The 21,799-nt window shown below is 55.4% G+C and overlaps 5 protein-coding genes across 5 annotated transcripts; 2 read left to right on the top strand and 3 right to left on the bottom strand.

Annotated features, from left to right (window-relative positions):
- Nucleotides 1-1,956: 1,956 nt before the first annotated feature.
- erb1 (Ribosome biogenesis protein erb1) lies at nucleotides 1,957-4,300 on the bottom strand (the record flags this gene model as incomplete). The annotated part of the gene is made up of 2 exons (XM_036632682.1): nucleotides 1,957-3,582; nucleotides 3,635-4,300. The coding sequence occupies 2 exons, from the start codon at nucleotides 4,298-4,300 to the stop codon at nucleotides 1,957-1,959; spliced, it is 2,292 nt and encodes a 763-aa protein (XP_036501486.1).
- Nucleotides 4,301-6,460: 2,160 nt separating this feature from the next.
- On the top strand, nucleotides 6,461-7,935 carry CGCS363_v000834 (uncharacterized protein; the record flags this gene model as incomplete). The annotated part of the gene is made up of 2 exons (XM_036632683.1): nucleotides 6,461-6,515; nucleotides 6,590-7,935. 2 exons carry the CDS (start codon nucleotides 6,461-6,463, stop codon nucleotides 7,933-7,935), a joined length of 1,401 nt encoding a protein of 466 aa, XP_036501485.1.
- Nucleotides 7,936-10,374: 2,439 nt separating this feature from the next.
- Nucleotides 10,375-11,590, top strand: STIMATE (Store-operated calcium entry regulator STIMATE; the record flags this gene model as incomplete). The annotated part of the gene is made up of 2 exons (XM_036632684.1): nucleotides 10,375-10,908; nucleotides 10,964-11,590. 2 exons carry the CDS (start codon nucleotides 10,375-10,377, stop codon nucleotides 11,588-11,590), a joined length of 1,161 nt encoding a protein of 386 aa, XP_036501484.1.
- A 2,425-nt stretch (nucleotides 11,591-14,015) lies between these two features.
- CGCS363_v000836 (uncharacterized protein) lies at nucleotides 14,016-15,696 on the bottom strand (the record flags this gene model as incomplete). The annotated part of the gene is made up of 2 exons (XM_036632685.1): nucleotides 14,016-15,456; nucleotides 15,506-15,696. 2 exons carry the CDS (start codon nucleotides 15,694-15,696, stop codon nucleotides 14,016-14,018), a joined length of 1,632 nt encoding a protein of 543 aa, XP_036501483.1.
- A 3,613-nt stretch (nucleotides 15,697-19,309) lies between these two features.
- Nucleotides 19,310-20,055, bottom strand: CGCS363_v000837 (uncharacterized protein; the record flags this gene model as incomplete). The annotated part of the gene is made up of 3 exons (XM_036632686.1): nucleotides 19,310-19,649; nucleotides 19,725-19,841; nucleotides 19,985-20,055. 3 exons carry the CDS (start codon nucleotides 20,053-20,055, stop codon nucleotides 19,310-19,312), a joined length of 528 nt encoding a protein of 175 aa, XP_036501482.1.
- Between the last annotated feature and the right edge of the window lie 1,744 nt (nucleotides 20,056-21,799).

Genomic DNA, 21,799 nt, shown 5'->3' on the forward strand with positions numbered 1-21,799 from the left:
ATTTGCTTATGCAACGCATGGTTTCGCGGCGTTGAGTGTAGCCAATTGGAATAGCCGTTTGCCTGCCTTGTCGGCCTCCCTTCACTGCATTTTTAACCCCTGACGAGTGAGTAAATGACGCCGCCTGCCGCCACCGAGTCAACGAGGTCATGCAAATCTGAGAGAGTTGGCAATCAAATATCCTAAAAGTCTTGCAGATCTAGCACGTTCGAGGTCGTCACACGGCTTGCAACGTACAATGTAGATACCTAGGTATTAGCAATGCCTTTCTGACTGGAAGTTATTTTGGCTAAGTTTCTAGTGTGGAGTTCATATATAATCATCCTATCAAGAAAAAACAGCAGCTCCTTTCACTGCCAACAATTGTTCAGACCTCTGCTTATATATCTAGCTAAGCTCCTAAGGTCCCCGGATTCATCCCCCAGATTCCACGGCGTAGTGCGTTTACATGCATGCAACGCCACCGAACGACTGGCGTAGGCCTCAAGTGGAACTTTTGCTTCGTGAGGGCCCTTACCACAACTTTGGTCAACGACCCTTGTTTCTTCACTGCATTTTAGACCTCTGACGCGGAGGTAAAATACATTCTCCCGTCCAGGACGAGTGGTCATCATTGATTTATACAAGCGCACAGGAACGCGATTTGTTGCATCGTGGACCCGCAAAGGAGATTCGCGATCAAGGATTATAAATTTACATACTGAGCTACGTCTAAGTCTGTAGATCTCAGGGCCATCACAGCACATGCAATAAATACCATTGATAAGTGTCGACAGGGGGCTTTCCTCACAATTGGCTACTGTTTTGATAAATACATGCAAGATAGCTCACGTACAAACTACATTACCAAAATAAACGACAACACTGTCCGCTTCCAGGCATCCACGCTTACATCCATGTATATCCAGCCGCCTGGTCTCCTGCAGTTCCCGGATCCCGCGCTCGGATTCAAATGCGGAGACATTTACTAACCTTCATGATATGCAGCTCGTCTCGTGACTGGGTTGCGTGGTTGGCTCGGTTAGCCTGCCTTCACTGCGTTTTTAACCTCCCACGCGTGATCATACGAACGCCCACTTACCCGGCGCTGATATCAGTCTAAGCCATGTGGCCATCGATAGTTCATCCAAACAATTAAAAAGACAACTGTTGTATGTGCAAAGGTAACTACCATTATCATATATGTTCAAACAACCACGGCGGTACAAGATCCCTCATGTAGAGATGATGTTACCTGATACACAATAATTGGATCTCCCTGCCCATGTTCAGACATCTTATCCTGACATATCTAGCAAAGCTGCCTCTGAAATCTTCATGTTCACCCTCAGGTTTCAAGGCGGGGTGGTGTTGTGTTTACAAGGATACGCAACCTGCATGTGAGTTGCGTAGCGTAAGTGTACTAGGTGACCAATTACCGTACAAAAATTGGGGTAAGACAACTGCTTCACTACATTTTTAACCCCGGACGTGCGGGTGAATGACCCCTCTTCATTACTGCCGGTTCAAGGAATATGTGATCGTCCAAGGTTTCAAGGCGGAGATGTTTACAAATATGTCCAATCTGGGGTTGGGTGGTTAAGTATAACCAATCACGGTGTACCTCACGACTTATTCACTGCATTTTTAGCCCCAACGTGTGGATGAATGGCCCATTCCTGGTTTAAGCAATGGATAATGATCACTGTTCGCGAACTCATCGATGCTGTATGTGCAAAGTTGACGTCCATTATGATACCTCTTCAAAAATCCACAAGGTACTATCTAACACAACACAGATCGAAAACAACAAGTAAAAAAAGCAAATGATGGGGTTGTGTTTCTTTTGGTTTCTTTTTGGTGGTTCCCAACGCCTCGCTGTCTTTTTTGGTGTAAAAACATACAAGTATCCTCTCCCATATACCCAGAGAGACGGATAGATTGCCACTTTTTCTTTTCCTTCTCCTGTACTTTTGTTTAGGTCCAGAGGATGCAGGTGCCGTCGGCGCCGGCGCTGACACACCACGGCTCCGAGGGGTGCCAGTCGACGTCGAGGACGCCGAGCTTGTTGACGACCTTGTGGCCCTTGAGCATCTTGACGGGCACGATGGTTGGGTTCTCCATGAGGTCGCTGACGACCTTGCCGTGGAAGATCTGTAGGGTGCCGTCGTCGGAGGCGTCGGCGAAGAGGGGCAGGCCGCGGTGGAACTTGACGGCGCGGATGGCCTCGGCGTGGAAACGCATCGTCTTGAAGGGGCGGGTGGAGAGGTCGAGGTCGTGCCAGAGGAGGCGGCGGTCGTAGGAGCCGACGACGATGTTGTCGCCGCCCGAGTGGACGTCGAAGGAGGAGATCCAGCGGGCGCCGGGCTGGATGACCTTGATGAGCTCCTGGCGCTGCAGGTCGTAGCAGCGGATCATGCGCTGGGTCGCGACGAAGAAGAGGGGGCGCGAGGGGTGGAACTGGGCCGTCTGGGCCAGTCCGGGGAGCTTCCTGAAGGGGATCTGAGTCAGATGCTTCGAGAGGGTGTGGATGGCGACGGCGCTGCGCTGTCCTGTGGGGGAGACGGTGCAGAGGAAGTCGCCACGTCGGTGCCAGTTGATGACCTTGACGGTTGATCTGACGGTGGCCTTGAGCAGGACGCCGAGGGCCTCGAGTTTGGAACCAGGACGGGCCCACTTGCCGGGCTGCTCCTTGGTGACGGTGGCTGTAGGTTGGGGGTTTTGCGTCGCGTAACCGAAGCCGGCATCGAGAATGTCGCGGCTGGCCTTGTCGACGCCGTCGGCTCCGCGAGGGGGCACGGCGAAGAAGATCTCCTCCCCGGCGGCCGCCGCCAGGATGAAGGTGTCCTTGGTCGGGCGCCAGCGGACGACGTTAACGGCTTCGTCCAGGCTGATCTTGGCGGACCACTCCTGACGACCAGTGCGAAGGTGCCACAGACGCATAGTACCGTCATCACCACCACTGGCAAGCCATTCTCCGTCAGGGCTGATGGCGGCCGACCGCACACGACCCTCGTGACCGCGGAAGACGGTCTGACTGGACGTGGGGAAGGGTCTGAGTTCCTCGGGGCGGGGAAGCTTGGGAAGGAGCGACGCAGGATCGATGTTGAGCCTGTTCTTGCGCACGCGGGGCGCCAGGTAGAGATCGAGACAGCGCTCGAAGCGCTCCTTGACAAACTCGCCGTAGGCGGGGACCTTGCGCAGCGAATCGAACTTGGCGGGGAGGTATTCCTTTTCCCTGTCCTCAGCGTCCGCCTTCTCCCACTCCTCCTTCTCGGCCTCGGTCGGGAGGTACTCAGGGGGCGGGTTGTAGCTGAGGTCGTAGCCGGGCGGCGGGAGCTTGGGTGCGGGAATGTTCATAATGTGCGGCGGGCGCTCCTCCTCGTTCGCCCAGATGTCGTAGTAGGTCTCTTCCTTCTCGGCCTCCTCCTTCTCCCTCTCTTCAGGCGGCTTGTACGGCAGGATGCGGCCCTCCTTGATGGCCCTGACGAGCTTTGCGATCCTCTTGGCCTCGTGCTTGGAGGGGACGAAGCGGCGTTTCGGTTCGGGGGCGGCGCTCAGGGGCATCTTCTCCTCGTGGGCAGTAAACCAGTGGACCATTTCCTGTGTCCTGTCAGTATGCGCGTCGGTAGCGTGAGGTGCAATTGAAACTTACGGGGTACGGGTCGTAGCCCTCCTCCGGAACCTCGTTCATCTGGACGCGGCGCAAAAGCTCAAGCTCGTCCTGGCTCAGGTTGAGAGGCTTGCCGGTCGCGGGGTCCGTCAAGCCGGTCCATCCCTTGGGGATCTCAATGGTCTCCAGAAGAGCGTCCAATGCCTCGCCGGTGGCCGGGCGCATAATCTTCTTGCCATTGATGTCGTAACCGATGTGAGGGTAGGAGTCGTAGAAGGACAGAGGGATGTTGCCAATGGTGTTGGCAGCCTCCTGCGCGTCAGAGTCATCGGAGTCGTAGACGGGATCGATCTCGTCGTACTCGTAGCGCTCGTTGCCATTGGCGTCGGTAACGACCCTGTAGTTGGGCTCGTCGTCGTCGTCGCCATTGGCAGCGGAGAGCTTTGTTGCTTTGAGTTTCGCAGAGACGTCTTGGTCATCGGCATCGGAGGGAATGTCGTCGCTCAGGATGTCCTCCTCGTCCTCGTCCTCATCCTCAGACAAGTCGCCGTTCAGCTCTGCCTCGTCGCCAGATGACTCGGCGTAGTCGGAATCATCCTCGCTCTGAGACAGGATGCCCTCCAACGTTGCATTGCCGAATTCCTCCTCGACAGGAGCAGCAGCCGCCTGCGGTTCCTTCCGCTTGCCTAACGCTTGTCGTGGAGCCATTGTGGTGGTTTCAAAGCCAAAAAGTTGCCTTGGTGGAGGGCTATTTTTGGAGCTTCGCGATGCAGGTGCAGCCAGCGCCCATTCCCAAATTTTTTTTTCTGCGATCACTTTTCTGCCGTCGTTGGTGCTAGCGCATTCCACACCGCCCAGCGGGGTTGACCGAAATCGAAAAGTGGGTCATTCGAAGCGTGCCGGGGGGGGCTGGTTTGTGTTCTGTCAAACACTGTTAATCGCTATGAAATCTGCCCTACGAAGAGACATCGCAGGGGGCCACGGGCGACTCTCAGTGGTTGGCAAACGCTCAAACTTGAGACCGTCGCATATATCACCAGCTGCACCGTCGCAGATGACAGTTTCTCGAAGAAGTGGAGCGACTGGACGATGTGAGGATGACATATTCTAAGCCAGCTTGACCGCTGCTGGTCAAGTCACGTTACGAAATGCAAAGCCAACCGGCATCATGAAGACTTCCCTTTCTCTCCCGTCCGGCGAATTCCCATCATCAACGCACCTCAGAGCGCTGTAGGCTTGGGCCGGGTAGCCCGTGCAGGGCCTTACAAGGCGTCCTTCAGCTGTAGCTTAGCTAACCCCAAAGCAACCGTCCAGTGCTCAAAGTGCTACAACGTAGCATGAGACTAACCGGCGTCAGGTCCCATATGATTATTCTTGGCACAAATGGCAGGACGAAAAGGCCCGTTAAGGTTGAATAACACAATCTCCAGATCCCGTAAGGTTGCTGATGGCGCCGCCCTACGGCAGATGCAGCATGCTTCCATGCCTGAAGGGGCTTGAAGCCGAAAAGGAGGCTTTGGGGCTTTGCCGTGTCAGTTGCAAGATGGCTATTCAAATGTCCCTTCGTCAGCCCACTCATGCCATCGGCGGCGTAGAAGCTCCGGCACGCAGCGAACATACCGTATGGAACGGTTTTCAAAGGGAGAACCTTGTCATCCATGTGTTATACGTTAGTGATGCTATTTTCCATGCCGATGAGTCAAATGGCTTCAATTGCCATGCTCTCGGCCAATCACGGCGCCACATATGCTGCGTAGAATTGTGCCAAGAGAGACTCTGTCCCGCGGTCCATCGGGTGTTAGCTCGCCCTCGTAGCTGTCACCTATCGTGAGAGAGAGTACTGTTTCGTGGCTTCTGCGAGGTTGAGCAGAACTGAGACCCGACAGCCTGGAAACTTCGGCGTGTGCTCAGTCGGGCATCTTTACTCAAAGAAGAGGGTTTGCCCGTGATTCGAATTGGGTATCTAGGTGCATGTTGATGATAGTATGAATGCGTGTACAAGAGTGAATAATGATGAGCAGATATCTGGTTGCCTGGCTCAAAGTACCGAAGATGGGAGCCCACACCCCGCCTACGGCTCCAACGTTGAACCTCCAACAACGACCTAGCGAAAGTACTTCGGATTCGCCTTGGGCTCCAGTATATGCATGGTCGAGGTGGTGCTTACGCCGCGTGGAATCCTTCTCCCTACAACCAGTCAACGAGAGCTCTCCTCTCTGTCGAGGACGTGGTTAGGTAGAGGGGCTGTACTTCTCCCAGGTACCTGGACTGAGTTGGTCTTAGTCGTACTTACCAACCCTGGTCTAGGTGGTCTTGAGCGGCCTGACTGGGCTAAGGTAAGCTGTGCTGCGTGGCTGCCACCAACCTTAGACATCAACCGGGACTTTGTCACTTAGGTACGACTCGACCGCGCCGCAGACAAGCTTTCCCCTCTGCTTGCATTTGCTCGTGTTTGCACCCGTGTCTTGCTCGCCCCCGGTCACTCTCTTGCTCGAGTGCACATTGCTTCTGCATCACACCCTTCGGCGTCACCACCCGCATGCTTCCACCATCCCGTGGATACCGTGGCCCAAAAATACCAAAGAAACACCCCGAGATCCAGCTGAGGGCAAGCCACGAATTACTAGCCAGGGCATCATCGTGGTCGCCCTCGCCGTTGACGCTGCCCGTCCCGCCCAAGAGTCACAGTCGCACGTCGTCGTCACCTTACACACATTTCCCTCCATTCACATATAAACCCTCACGGACGCCGCACTCCGACAGTGTGGAAAGTTCTGAGTAATCAGAATAGTTCGTCCAACGCACATTGTCAGGCAGATCACGACAAAAAAGCCTCTCAGTCCCCTTGATACCCTTGTCATATCAGTCATGCCCCAAAGTAGCAGTAGTCAGTCCAAGTCCGCGGACGGTGTCGTCAAGCATCGTGCGTGTGATGAATGTCGTGAGTAGCTCCATCACGCCTCGAATTATGGGTTGGTGACTAACATTACTCGACAGGATCGCGAAAGCTTGCTTGCACCAAGGAGCCAGACGGCTGCTCACGGTGTAAGAGAGAGGGCCTGAGATGTGTCTACTCGCCGCAGAAGCAGATGGGGCGGCCGAGGAAGCGTAGACACGTCGAAGAGTCACCGGAAGCACAACCTTCTTCCATCAAGCCTCAAGACCAAGCACAGCAGTCGCAAGCGCCGCTCATCACACAACCGACGCTAGACACCGACTTTTCCGCGTTCTTGACCCAGGACTTCAACGTCAACTACCTCGACCTGCTATCCCCCCTGGACGGCCCGCCGTCGACGTTGCCGCCCGAGCTGGCGAGCCTCAGCACGATGGCTTACACCGAGTCACGGTACCCGGCTGGAGACTTCCAGTTTGGGGTCGGGGGTGTTGACCTGTTAGGTGGCATCAACTTTGACGAAAGTGACTCTGCTGACGAGGGACTGCCTCAAGATATTAATAAAAGCTTCACTGACCTCCTGTCGGCGCAAGTGCCCGACAAGGTCTCCAGCGTGTCCCCTGCCGCCTCATCATCAGACGCATCCAACACCGTTGCCAACGACACGCCCGAATCATCCACCTCTGCCCAGACACACGACACTCATCATGACCCTGATGCTACTACTGTCAAGGCGTACGACAATACCACATGTTCCTGTCTCTCCCAGATCTTCCTGTCCCTCGACGCCCTGTCGAGGCTCTCGAACGACGTCAAGATTGCCATGGCAATGGCCCGCCAAGCTACCCGAACAGCCCACGACGTGATCAACTGCCCGGCATGCAGCGGTATCGACATCACGAAGCCGCCCCCGATGCAGTCCTTCCAGAACATGATGATGCTTGGCACCATCCTGCCCGCGACGGCCAACGCCTACGCCAAGATCCTCGAGCTCGTCGACGCCGAGACGGCCCGGGCCAAGAAGGAGAGTCGCATGATCACCTTCCGGTTCGCAGAGTACGGCGGCCTCTGGGGGGAGATGAACAAGAGAGACAAGGGCTGCGGCGTCATCGAGACGTTTGATAACCGCGAGATGGACCCCGACAGCTGGAGGCTCACGGTGCGGGGGCTGCTGAAGGTTGACATTTACGGCTACGATTTCGAGACGACGAACGGCACAGGATATCACCACCTGGGTCTCAAGGATGTTATCAAGGAGATGGAGGACAGATCGAACCACCGGCATGACGCACTAGACGCGCACGTCGCGGCGGGAAATCCGCACCCGATGCTGCATACGCAACACAACCTGATGGTGCCGGAGGGCAAGGACGACAGCCCAGAGAATCGGAACTGCTTGAAGATTATAGAGATGGCGAGGGTTGCTTTGGATAAGCTGGTTATTGCATGAGGCGCATAGTTCCTTTGGGTATTTCTCGTTCATCTTTTGAATTTGGGCTACAAGAAAGAGATGTGGACGGGAAAGTACACGCAGTTGCCCGGAAACGACGAGATGTATGGCGTAAGGAGGAAAAGCGAGCCTGCAGCGAGTTTTGATTTTTGCCATTGTTAGATTTGACATCACTTTAGACGGCGGGGGTTTTTGATATCCAGTGGCCAGCGAGCAGGCCGCGCAAATTTAAGAAACATTCCACTCCTTCCGACCTCTGAAATTGTCCACAATATCGCTTCATTCCGGCATCCGAATGGGTTTTGTCCGTCGGGTGAGATCTAGAAGGGTTACACACATGACAAAAGAACAAGATTGGGTTTGGTCGAAAGCCTCGAACATCCTGTAGCACCGAGTCAACGTTCCATGCAGCTTCCATGCATATCGAGATTTGAGACACGGTGAGTAATGAATGGCGAGGCAACACGGTTTTTTCGGGACGTAGAGAGAAGGGCAGTGTATGGGTGTGTCTCTCGTCAGCGGCGCCCCGGGGAGATGAAGAGACGGCTGACAAAAGGTTCGGTCGAGGCCGGGTACGACAAAGGGGATTATGCTGCGGGTTTTGCCTATTGATAGGTGAGTCGTGTGAGACAAAGACGGGATGTCTTGTCTCGTCTGACTTGAAGAAAAACAAGAATGAATTAGTATCAAGTAAGAGGGCTTGCGATGCGATGCGTGACGGTTTGCGCGGTCTTGGGCAAAACCTGCTTATTACCTAAGTGTTGCAGTCATTTGGTAATTTGAAGCAGACATCGACTCACCACCGGCGCGGCGCGGCGAGCCGAGTGTGGTAACGATGTCGCGAACGGGCACGGGGGTGGTCCATTAGTACGGGGCAAGGTTAGGTACCTAGGTTGGGATCATTAGTAATATGGCCAATGCGATTCCTAGGGAAAACGATGAGAGCAGGCGGAGATCTGTGCCCCTCGTAAATCTGGAATTTTTTGGTTTTAGTGCAGGACTGTCAGATAAACCTTCGTGTTCGCGATGGGGAGAAGAGATTGGACGGGACGGGGACGATGGGAACGGATATTGATAATTGGCCAGGAACCTGCCTCAACTGCGCTTCATCAGTTGGGGGTCGATAGGTGGACAGCGGACTGGAGATGGACCTGGATGGGGGGGCTCGGCGGCCTTGGTGCGCGCCGTCCGTCGCCCGCGGGTCCCCCTTTCGGCGCTGTCCTGGCCATTTCCTCCGGTTTGCCTTGATCAATTCCATTCCCGCCAGGTGCAATTGCCAGTAAGATATGCCCCGGCTGCTAAAATCTTAGGCGGTGATCCACCTGCAGATTAAGGTAACCTCCAAAAAAGCTCCTAACCATGAGGGCCAACAAGCCTTCGTTAGCGCCGTGGAAATGGTCCCGTTGTCCGCTGTCCGCTGGCTGTGCTCACCGGGCTACGGATAACACCCAACACCTAATCGCGCTCGCTTGGGGCCGAATGTTCGCGCGGCAGGTCTGGTCCGTTAAAGGCGGGGACGCTAAGCCGCATCGGAAGTAAGCTTGTGTCAGAACCTGGAGCCAACTGCTAGGCGGCAGAGGGGCTCAAACGGGGGGCGGAGGGTCCCAAGGTCCTTTTTCCCCAGGGCCCTGGTGCGCTGATGTGCTGATGACCCGACTGTGTTTTTCTCTGCCGTTGCTACCAGGTATGCTGCTGGAAGGAAGTGATGATGCCCAGACCACCCAACAGGTAGAACATTGGCAGCGGCGAATAGAGTTCCAGTTAGCCAGGTGCCTGGTCTGCCTACCGCAATCCTAACAACTGCCTGCGGTGGTAGAACGGGTTCGTGTATTTGTAACTCGACCGCCTAATTGTCCGTGCTTGCATGTCACTTTCTGGCTCCGCCTCGTGACAGCAGCCTCCGTCCATGTCCCATCCTGTGTCCATCATCACCTTTTTGGCGTCCTGTAGTCCTCGTTTTTCTCATCTCTTCTGCCTACCGTTTCTCGCCTTACCCTTTTCTTTCTTGCTTCGCACACTTGTTTCTCCCTCTTTCTTCTTTAAACAGCCTCCTCCCCCGGATTCTGCTTTCCCCTCCCCTCAACGCCCTGCAAGCGCGTTTACCTGTCTCTTCCTTGCTTTTCTGAACCCCGTCGCCGGTCTTCACGTCGGAGCTCCAACTATCGACCTGCATACATATTTGCCCGTGTCTCGAAGCTAGTCAGGTAGAACCGTTTCGCCTGCCCACACGACCAACCACCACCACCACCACCACTACTACCGTCAACCCCAGAAAGACGGGAAGAAAGAGAGCGCGCGCCCACCCCCGATCTCCCAAAACGTCATCCACATTCCGACGCCGCACCTCGCCCCCCCTCCCGACCTAGGCGTCACCAGGTCACAAAGACACCGCGTCTTTGCCTCCCTTAGCCGTACATAATCGCTAGACCGGCCAGGCCAATGGCCCCCCCGCCGCCCTACGCAATAGCGACTGGCGCCCAAGATGCGCTTCCCACATCAACCCTCGCCGCCGCCCTCGCTGCCGCTGCAACAACAACCATGATCCCCCTCACGAACCCAGCAGCAGAGACCATGGCCGACGTCGTCGCCACCGCTGTCACATCGGCCGCCGCCGCGACTGCGACCGCTGCCATGAAGGAGGGAGGCGGCAACGGCGAGTGCAGCCTGCTCGGCTCCTTTGCCCTCATCGTCCAGGCTGCCCTCGGCGGCCTGGCGCTTCTGTCATTGGTGTACAAGCGCTGGAGGGAACGACCGCAAAGGCCCGTCAAGATCTGGTTCTTTGATGTGTCGAAGCAGGTCTTTGGTTCGGTGTTGGTGCACATCGCCAACGTCTTCATGTCCATGTTAACGTCTGGACGCTTCTCTGTTACGTTGGACCCCGCGACGACGGCCAACGTGCGGAGGTTAGTGACGCGCGAGGAGGACTACACGCCAAACCCTTGCTCGTTTTACCTGCTCAACCTCGCCATCGACGTAAGTTTCTTGTGCTCCCTGCGTTCTGTCTGTCCCCGGCTAACGTGTGTCCCAGACAACGATCGGCATCCCCATCCTTATCGTGCTCCTCCGAGTCCTCACCGGCCTTGTGGCCTACACGCCAATGGGCAAGCCCGCCGAGTCGATAAAGTCCGGCAACTATGGCAACCCGCCAAATGCCTGGTGGTGGCTGAAGCAGTCCGTCATCTACTTCTGCGGCCTCTTTGGCATGAAGCTCTGCGTGCTCATCATCTTCCTGCTGCTCCCCTGGATCTCACGTGTCGGCGACTGGGCCCTGCGCTGGACCGAGGGCAACGAGCAGCTGCAAATCTTCTTCGTCATGATGTTCTTCCCCCTCATCATGAACGCGCTGCAGTACTACATCATCGACTCCTTCATCAAGCAGCCGCAGACCGAGCACGAGCGCCTGCCGGATGAAGACCCCGAGTGGAGCTCGCGGCACGCGGCCGTCAGCCCGTATGACGACGCCGACGAGGCGAGCGACAACGACACCGACTCGGACGACAGCGGCAGTCTGAGGTTAAAGAAGGCGAAGCACGCGGACGATGCCGAGTATGACCCCGACAAGGACGGCGATGCGCCCACGGTGATTGGCAGCAGCTCGAGCAGGACGAACCACCAAAGGAAGGACATATCGGCGGAGCTCTTCCCCAAGGAGTGATGTTCGTAACCCTTGCGAGAGGACGGAAACCTAGAACATGTACGGGTGCAGGGCCTAGATGGTCTCTTAGGGTTGTAACAATATCGATATGGTTTATATACGTTATCACATATCTTGCTGCGCAGCGTATTTATGGAGAATAGCAAGCTCGGGTAATTCAATGCATTAGCTGGTCACGTCCGTTTCTTAAGACTCCCATTGTGAATGACTTCTTTCCTCTGGGGCTTTTGTTACGACACGGCCTCTAACAAAGCAGCATGGTGGGTCAAAAGAACGATGGATCTCCGCAGGCGTATATTTTGAAGGCCGGCGCCCCTGTTCGAATTTCGGGCAACCGAGGCGTCAGCAAAGCCTCCCAGCACAAGTTCGAGTTTCTGGTCGATGTGTGGAATAAGTGGATGAGATGGAAGAGGATGACAGGACACCAAGACGATGGTATACCAAGCAACAGCCTGGCGTAAAGCTGCCACGACACATTGGGGAATACGAGGACTGAGGAGCGGCCCCGTCTCGGATGAACGGGGTGGACGATTGGGGGAGTCAGAATAGAGGATCAGTTGAAAGTATGCCCTTTTGGACTTGCTTTCCGGGTGGGAGGATCAGGTGTCCAGCGCACAGGTATTGGCAGGATGACGGTTCGGGTTGCTTGTTTGATGCCTTCACATTTCCCGATCAACAGGGACGTTTGGCAGAGTGCATGGCAGCCGTACAGTTGCAGTTCCTCCGGTCCTTGGAAGATGTGCAAAGCATTGGACGTCGGGAATGGCCAACGACCCGGCCAATCCAGCAGAGACGTCGGCCGCCTCTCTGTACATCTTTCAAAAGGGAGACTGCTCTGCCACGCCATCGCGCCGGCGTTTGGACAGAGGGAGACGTTATCGCGGTCCTGGCCCCTCAAACGCCTTCATGTAAGTCGCCACTGGAAGTGCCTCAGCCAAAGTCAATACTGTTTCCAACCATTGCACTGACGAATTGCCATTGATGGCACAAGAGATTGCAGAGGAGACATAGAAAAAAAGAAAGAGACACAATTCTTGTTTTCAAACTTGACGCCTCGTTAAAGGGGGAGGGAAATAGGTTGTTCAACAGCAGATCGAACCAAGCCTCACAATCTTAATAAAATCCCGGATACACGCTTGTTAGGCTTCATGAGTCGCTCGTACGCCCAGCATTTCGGACACAATCACATGCTCCGTTGGCCTTATCCACGGTGACAAAGATTAATGCTCTCACTTCTCTCTTTTGGTATACTCTCCCAACTACGCCATCACCATCACCAGAGACCCCTATCGCCGTTCACTGCCTTAACTACATCACCCGTTTTCCTTGTGAATCCTGCAACCGTGTGATGGCGACAACGATCTGGCAAAGCCGGACTTGAGACGTCTGTGTGTCTTGATGGACGACAAGAAAACGCAGTCAAAGATGCGAAAGACAAGATGCTTCAGGTAATCTTGTTTAGGTACTTACGGAGAAGAAAATTCATCGTCACGTCCTCTTCTCTCATCAGATATATACTCGCGCCTCTGCATCTTCTCTTCCGAAAAGGACGAAAAGAGATAATCCATACACGGCTTGCGGAACTACAACAGCGGCTGACCCGCAATTCAGATTACCACGAATCTCATCATCACGTCGCACGATTAACAAGTCACAAGTCTTTGGTATGATCTTTTCAATTCAATCCTCTGATATCTCCTCTCGCGAAGCGGGTATCTCTCCCACACCATCATCGCAACAACCTCTTTACCCCTGTCCATCTCCCGCACCCCCTACCCTAGACGCAACGTCCGAGTAACCCCCTCTTGAACCTTCCTGCTCCCCAAAACTCAAATCCATCCCAAGTCTGCGGATGGACAACGTAGCAAACGATCAATGACGGAAGAAGACGACGCCAGCCTGCGGCTCGTTCAGCGTCAAGACGTGTGAGGTGAAGAAGTGCTGTGTGGACGGCCAAACCCACGCGAATGCAAAAAAAGAACAAAAGGCCCCGCAAGAAATGAAGATCCGCCATGACGCAAGGGAAACCCGTACAAAAAACAGTAAAACATAGAAACAGAAACTTTGACCTGGGTCATTTCATTATACACCCTCCATTGCTCCCTCATCAAGATTCGAAAAAAGGCTCTTTCTGTATGCCCGAAACTCCGTGTGGGAAACCAACCCCAGTTCTCTCTTTTTGATGTTCCAAACAGACGACCAGTGGTTTCTGCGAAAGGGTGCGGTCGATTCAGGGATGACCCCCTCACGAAACCACTTTAATCAAAACTCAAAGTAACGCCGCCTCGGATGTATGAATTTCGGACTGCATTAGTCTTTAAATAGACTGCCGTGACGAAGACAGCATTCCACTTTGTCGCCACGCATGCGAAAACAGTGCTTTCCATGTCAAAATGTCGTGATAAATGCTTTTCTTTCATTTCGCTCAAACGCCGCTCCAGCCTTCCTTGGTCGGCTGGTAGGCCTTGTATCCTGGGTACGTGCCGCCGCTGCTTTGCGGGGGGCGCTGTTCTTCCTCCTCCGGCTCGGCGTGCATTGGCTGGCCGGTGGCGGGGCCGCGGTTGTAGTTGTACTGCTGCGGACGGCTGTAGCCTGACTGGAAGTCAAAGCCGCCAGAGTTTTGGAGATCGGGGGACTGGGGAGCGTGGTCTCCGGTGTAGCTACGCTGAGGCGCGGCCAAAGGTCGGGTCGACTCGGACGAGTACTGACGCGCACCACCACCGTATTGTTGGCGGTTGTAGTTGTCGTTGCCATACTGGTCTTGCTGGTCAAAACCGTAATCGTTTTGAGGCGCAGGGGAGCGGCGGTAGGGATCCTGAGGAGCGGGGGACCTGCGGTAGTCGGCAGGAGGAGGGGCGGGGGAACCGCGGTAATCGGGAGCCGGCGAGCGGCGGTAGCCAGCAGGCGCAGGGCTGGGGCCGTTGCGAGGGGGGGCAGTGAAGGCTCTGCTGGGGGCCGGGCTAGGTCCGTTCCGCGGGGGGCGACCCATGCCGTATCCTCCTTGCTCAAAGCCGCCGAAGCCTCCGTCGAGCTCGTGCTGGGGCGGTGGGAAAGTCTGTCCTCTTTGCGGGCCGTAGCCGTTGTTGTTGAACTCACGGGCGGGAGTCCGTCTGCCTTGATTCATCGCCATGCCTCCAGCTGCTCCAGCCGCAGCTGCGGCTCCGTACTGGTCGACGCCGAAAGATGAGTTGGATTGTCCGTATCCGTTGTCGTAGTTGTTGTTGAATCCTTGGTTGTTCATGGCATAAGGATCCGCAGACTGGTTGGGGAAGTAGCTGCTAGCTCCGGCCTGTCCATTTTGTCCGTAAGGGCTCCTGTCGCCAGGCATCGGGCTGTTCGGGTGGGACATGGCGTTGGGTGCCATGAGAGGCATGTTCGGGTTTGGCGACGCTGCAGGCTTGTTCATCTGCTCCAGCTCCACCTCTTCCTCAATCGCGACCTTCTTGGATCCAGCACCTTCCCAGCTGGGCATGGCAGGAAGAGCGTCTCCGTCCTCCTTGCCTCCGGACTTGCTAACATCGAATTCGGCGTACTGAGGGGGCGCCGAGGCTCCGGATGCCACGGGCGCTGGTGCTGTGGAGTGTGCGGTGTGCGTAGGCTGGTTTTGAAGGAATGGCGGTACGTTCGAATTCGCGTTCATGGGCGCTTGTGACTTGTATCCTTGATTCGAAGAGTACGGCTCGTCGAGGTACTTGTGAGGCGTTCCTTTCGGGGTGTCGCAGCAGCCGCAGCAGTTACCGCAGCACTTGAGGCAGTAGCAGCACTGGCAGCAGCACGACAGACCGCAGCAAGCGCATCGAATGATGCACCATACAATTGAAAAGATGATCAAGCCTCCAACAATCATGACTCCGATGACCGGCCACCTGCGCATGTCAGCATCCATCGATCCTAACTTAAGCCGTGTAAACCTACTTGCAATAGTTGACGGACATGCAGTTGTCCCAACTTGAAAATGCCGTCTTCACATCATTAACCTGGTTTCCCACGTTCTCCACCGTGGACATGATCTGGCGCTTCTCGATAGTCGCAGCCATGCTAGACATTACTGAGCCCCAAACTCCTCCACGGAGGCTCCTCGCCATGGCGACGTCGATCGAAGGCATCTTGAAAGCTGAGATGCCGTGTTTCTCTCCAACGAACGTGATTCTCGGTATGATACCCTCGAAAAAGCCGGGGTATGTGTCGGGGTCGGGATTGTCGAATGAGAGAGGGATTAAGTTGCGGAATAGTAACAAGACTATAGGTCCATCATCTCATGAAAAAAGACGGATTGCTCGGTGTTTCGTTTGATCGGCTGAACGCACGTTGATCTTCCGTGCAGTCAAGGGAATGGAAGGCGAGCCGCTTGTGTACTGAAGGTCCGGGTGACGCAGGTGTAACAGAGCGATCTCAGGCGAGAAACGGGCGAAGAGGCAAAAGCGCAGCAAGCGAAAGCGGCAGGCGTGAACGAAAGTAGATGTCCCCTCTCACAGACCGGTTCTGGAAGGGACGAAATTGAAATGCCTGTGTGTTGCCGTTAGAAGAGGGAGAGTTGATGGTGGTTCGTCACTGTGGGAGGTGCAGTGTAAAGCGTAGTCGCCCCCTTGCGTAGTGGTAGGGGAAGGCGCAGCGAATGACAGCGTAGGACCGAGGGAAGCCCAGAGGTTTTCGTCTCAAAATGGCGCTGAAACTGGGCGGTGCAGTCAGTAAGCACCGCAGGGTTGACAGGATGACCCCGAGAATAGGCGATCGGTGGCCAACAGATTGCGGTTGGGAGCTGGCGGTTTATTGGGCGAATGACGCTGTTTGTTTGGTGTAGAAAAGGGGTGGTGGTTCCCGATATTTCGTATGGTATACGCGGGCCTTGTCGAGAGAAACACGGATATCCCAGGTAGGTAGTGGGCTGTAGCTGAGGAGGGTCTCTTCGTGAGACGTAAATTGTGTGTGTGGTGACGAAAAATGCAATAAATCCTCGTGTGGCGGCGGGCTGAGTCGAGAAAGGAATGAGTGGATTATTTATCCAAACTTTGCTGATGCTGTGTATATGTCTATCGTTCCTTAAAGGGAGTGAATCAGGCGCAGAGAGAGACACGGGGAGCCGGCATCAAACAGCCTCGGGAAGGCGGGCGGGACTTGGGACGAAAGACAACTGATAAAGGAGCGAACGGAACAGGACGCAGCCTGCCGGGTCGGGTTGTCGAGGATAATGCACCTCCAAAGAGTGTCGAGAGAAATAAAAAAGAGGATGTGAGAGGCCGCCGTGCCGTGGATGGGATGGCCTTGGAGGTGTACCTTTTCCCGGAGCGTCAGTGAGGGGACGGAAGGGAGGAGGATGAGGAGTGACGAGGGAGAAAAATAACGAGGAGCGTTGAGAGAAGAAAGGAACGGGAAAGGATTGACGTGACGCACGCGCTACTTTCCCAGAAAGCTAACGGTTTCCACGAGGGTTGCGGGCGATCAAGACGACAAAACACACAGTGGATGAACCCCGTCCAGTGAGAGCGGAGAGGTAGGGAAACGGCCCGAGGGGAGGAGAGCCTACCTCAGAAAGAGAGAAAGACAGGGAGATCAACAAATCACACTGCGCAATGACAAAATCGTCAGTGTGTCGTGCCTACCTAAGAGAGAGCGACTTGAGCGATCAAGGGCGATGCGATAGAGAGAACGAGAGAGCAGAGATGGAAGGCAGAGAGAAGGCACACGCACGCGCACCACTGTCCACAGCCCACACACACATGAGGGAAGCCAAGGGAGATTTCAGATTGTGAGCGGGAAATTTGAATTGCGATCGAGCGCCATGCCGCTCTAGCGGCATCCCCCTGCCTAGTGTACCAAGCCGCGCTGCTGCTGGCTGCTGTATGCTCACCAAAGTGGATGCAGATTGGACCTGAAGCTCCACGAGCGTCCTCGCTCTCACAGGCGTTCCTGGCCGTAGCGTGCAGCGTGCCGTGCGGCGTGCATCGTGCCTGGCTCAGACGAACTCTGGTGGGGTGAGCAGTTCGCTCCTCGCTCGCATTCTCTCCCGCAGAGTCTCCCTCTCTCCCGGCCTCACCCTCGCTGAGAAATGCGAACTCTGCCAGCGGGCAGGCAATGGAATCAGAATCAACTCGCGGCAGAAGCATGCACTGCAAAATTCTGTGCCAGCAAGGCCCCTGTAATCGCGCAAGTGCCGCGGCGCAGCCGTTCCCTTTCCCACCTATTCCAGTGTCGCGTTGGCCGTTGGTCGAAGCATTCCCTCCTCCCCAAGTCCCGGTCCCTTAGCGGCAACCTCTTTAGCCGGCCAGGGGGTACGTATTTCCATACCCTCCCGCTTTTCCTTCTGAGAAGCTTGTCAGGGGTCGGAGATGATTTGGATTCGTCGACCACAATTTTGAGCTTGCTCGCCCGCTGACGGGTTACCGAAGTTTCGCAGCGCACAAGCCCAAACCCACACGCCGGCCGAAATCTGCTCGCAACATGCAGAGACAGAGACAGAGTGGCTTGCAATCTGCAGGGTCACAAGGTGAAACCTGCACTTTGAGTGGACTCTATCTGTCGCTCGCCTGAGGATTCAGGCACCCATGCTGACTTGGCAGTGGTCCGGGCGTCTGGGGCTTTCCCACATGATTCGGATGCCACGGCCGATGGTTATTTCCATGAACGCCACCCGGGTCAGCCACACAACTCTGCTTCAATCCTAACCTCACTCGCCACAATCGGAACTCCGTGTCGTTCGTCGTGTCTTCTCGTCAGGCGGGCTGAGCAGGCGGGTCGGATACGGCAATGGGGGCCGCCGAGAATAGCGTTGCGAAACCGAGGGTTGTTCTCCTTGTCTCGAACTTTTCGGTCGACGGTGGGCGCTGAAGGGGTTCGGTCGTTTTATATGCGAACATGGCCCTTACTGTTTCAAGCAGCGTCGGTGAGACTTTCTCGTCGCATTCCAGGCGGTCCTGAGGGGGAAAGGAGGCGCCGTGTCCATCCGGACAACCGCCGATGAAGAAAGAGGGCACTCGTTCTTGTGCTCCGATATGTTTTCAGTGCTGCTGAGTCAAGTAGTGTATTTTACTTACTCGCTAAGGCTCCTGGGCTATTACTATTCGGCTTGCCGTGGTTTCTCGACTTCATCTCCATCTGAGAGGATCGTGGGATCAAGAACCATGAACGCCACGAGATTTCGAGAAATGGGCGTTTTAGGCATCCGTCCTCGTTTTCTAGCTCCCGGCTCCGGGGCACCGAGATTGTCACCGCCAGAGAGCGCCCCGTGTTTTCTGGAACCTCATTCTAGAAGCTCAGATGTCAGCTACCGCAAATTCAGGAACCATCTGATGTTGAAGCCGGCGTTTAAAAGTGCTCACGGCCTGAGCTTAGCGCGTCACCATAGATCGGCCAACGACATGAGTTTCTCACGTCAGAGCATCGAGAGAGGTCGACGTCGTTAGAAAAAAACTAGTCTTTTTACTAAAAAAAGAGATATCATACAGTCAGAAGGGGAAAAGCCCGTTTCCTGACCATCGTAGGCCGTGAAAAGGAGGAGAATGAACTCCAGCCGACGTTTCGTTCCTCCACATGGTTCATCTTCATAGGTCCCCCAATTCCCATCGAAAAGGAAACCCTTCAAAAACGCCGCTGGATCAATTTTGGTCCGCAATCAAGGTATCATTTGGTGTTCGCATATCCCTTCCCATTCCCTTCCATCGTGCTGTCTTTCTCGCATGGCAACTCATCCTCTCCCAAAATCACACACACGCAAGCACCCTCTTACTTTCCGGGAGGCGGGCCGGCGGGAGGCGCGTAGGTCCCCTGGGGCTGGTGGTACGCGTTCTGCGGCTGCTGGAGGTTGATGCCCTCGTTGTGATTGCCGTAGTAGCCGTCGTTGGGGTTGAAGGTGGTGCCGGTGTACTGGGGCTGCTGCTGGCCGTAGGCCGGGGGCGGGTTCTGGTACTGCCCGGGCTGGCCCTGGCCGTAGCCCTGCTGCGGGTACTGCTGGTTGTAGGCGTAGGTGGTGTTCTGGGGGTAGTACTTCTGGTTGTTGCTCATCCAGCCGGTGCCGTAGAAGGGCGACATGCCGCGCTTTCTGCGACGGCGGGAGCTCACGCATCTGTTTTGAGAGAGTCAGTTCAGCTTCTTTTTGGGGGCTTTGTTCGGGGAAGGCGATGTGCTGGATGTAACGTACCCTAGTGCGACGAGGATGAGGATGGCGATACCCAGGACGACGGCAGCGAGGACCCAGCGGCCCCAGTAGTACCACGAACTGCGTTCGTAGCACCCGTATGCGTTACAGTACGTGGCTCTGGACGTTGGTGTTAGTTTTCCGTGGACGAATCGTCGCAGCGATGGGATGGGGAGGGGGAACGGGCCATCGCAATCTGCCGTCGTTGTTGATCGGCGGAAGATCGCGATGTGCCCGACGGGGAAGTATGACGAAAGACTTACCTCTTCGTAATCGCATCGTGAGTTGCCTGAGGGAGAGGGTAGGGAAGGATGTGAAAATCTGCGGGCGCCATGTTGATGATTTTGGCGATGCGCTGGATGGAGACGGCGCAGTCGATGTTTGCTGTCGGTTGTAGGTGACGGAAGTTGCCAACCGAACTTATTTACTGGCCGACAAACAGGGAATGTGGCCGTAAAAGTAAAGACGCGGTGTTAGGAAGTCTCTCGATCTAGATTCGTCTTCGCAGTGATGCCAAAGCAAAAGAAAGCTCGTGGCGTTGTGTCGTGAGATGTGTTGCTATTCAATGACGTGATGGCTGTTGGCCTGACGTCGCGGTTGCTGGAACGTTCACCCCCTCGTACGAGTGAATGGGGCAAAGGTTGGATGAAATAAGGCCCGCCCGGGTTAGGTTCTCTGCTTCAGGGACCTCGTAGGTGGGTTTAGGTGCAATAAGGCTTAGGTCGTTTGGGGTGTTATGCAGGGCGGAGCGTACGCTGCAAGAGTCGAGTCGGGTTTGATTAGGCTGAGCGCGAGCTTGGCGAAAAAGGTCTAAATAAATGGGATGGGCGAAAGAGGGAGGGGGGGGGAAGGACGAGGGATGGATCAATTATATTCGTTGGTAGGTCATGAAAGTTAGGTGAGGAAGAAAAGGCCAAGAAGACCGTCACCCGTCTCTGGACAAAGCGACGTCTTGGAGGCTGGGCAGAGTCACCGGCCCCGAATGAATTGCGTGGCCTGCCTCCTCTGCCCAGACTTTTGGTTGCTTGTTCGGAGCTTGGAACCTTCGCGCATTCCCACACACACAGTGACTGACTCCAACGCACACAAAGTACCCTTACTCTCCGGCCGCCGTATCCTAACACCGGGCTGCCTCACGAAACTGGTTCCGATTTTGCCGTTCTTGTACCTCCGTCCCTCCGTTCCATCGAGACGGTACCTACCTATCCGAATCTTGACCACCTGGACCATGCCTCCCTCAGAAACATCTCAGCAGCACCAGCATCATCAGCAATCAGCATCACCGCTGCGCCGGTATCAGCACTACTTGCCATTACAATTCCCCCAACAACCAAAGTCATGACAAAACACTTCTATTCTGCAGGGTCCATTTCGCCCGACCAGCCAGTCAGTCAACCGCTCTCCAGCGACCCGTCAGTGGCTGTGTACTCCAATAGTGAGCCAACCGCAGCTGTCCTCTCCTCGCAGCACGCCGAGGAGCGAATCACAGCGAGCGCAGGCCGGCCGGGGATATCGCTCCCAGCGCCTGACATCACCAGCCGAAAAGGCAAACGAGGGAGGCTTGGCCAAACACTTCTGGTGGCCCAATATTCCCCGCCGGGATTCCTCACCAACCGTGGCGCTGTCGCGGTAGCGTGACCCTACCTTCCTACTGACGACCAGTCACCACCGCCGGAATCTGGAATCATCGAGAGGAAACTTTTGCGCCGTCGCCCATCTTCTGCAGCATTTCTCGTCGTCAGGTACATGGCCTGCCAATGCGCGAGCCAAGTGGACTAGGCGATGCAGAGCTGCGCAGCTCACCAGATCCGCCCGTCCCTTATTCCCGTTCCATTTGTCACCTCTTCCGCATCGCCGCCAGTGATGGTGTAATCCCCAATTGCCTATTCCGGAATTCATCAGAGCTAAACGATCGATATACCGACCGGCGGCGACATTCCACAACTTCCCTCGTCCGTCAGGGTAACTCACCACTTTCGCCCGGGAGAGACGGCCGCCCACGTGAGCTACCTACCCAGGCATCGCAAGCATAATATCTCCGGCTGGTCTCGTTTCTCTGCAGCTTCATCTCATCTCAT

The sequence above is a fragment of the Colletotrichum siamense genome (assembly GCF_013390195.1).
Source record: "Colletotrichum siamense strain Cg363 chromosome Unknown KSG_Cg363_contig01, whole genome shotgun sequence".
NCBI lineage: Eukaryota > Fungi > Ascomycota > Sordariomycetes > Glomerellales > Glomerellaceae > Colletotrichum > Colletotrichum siamense.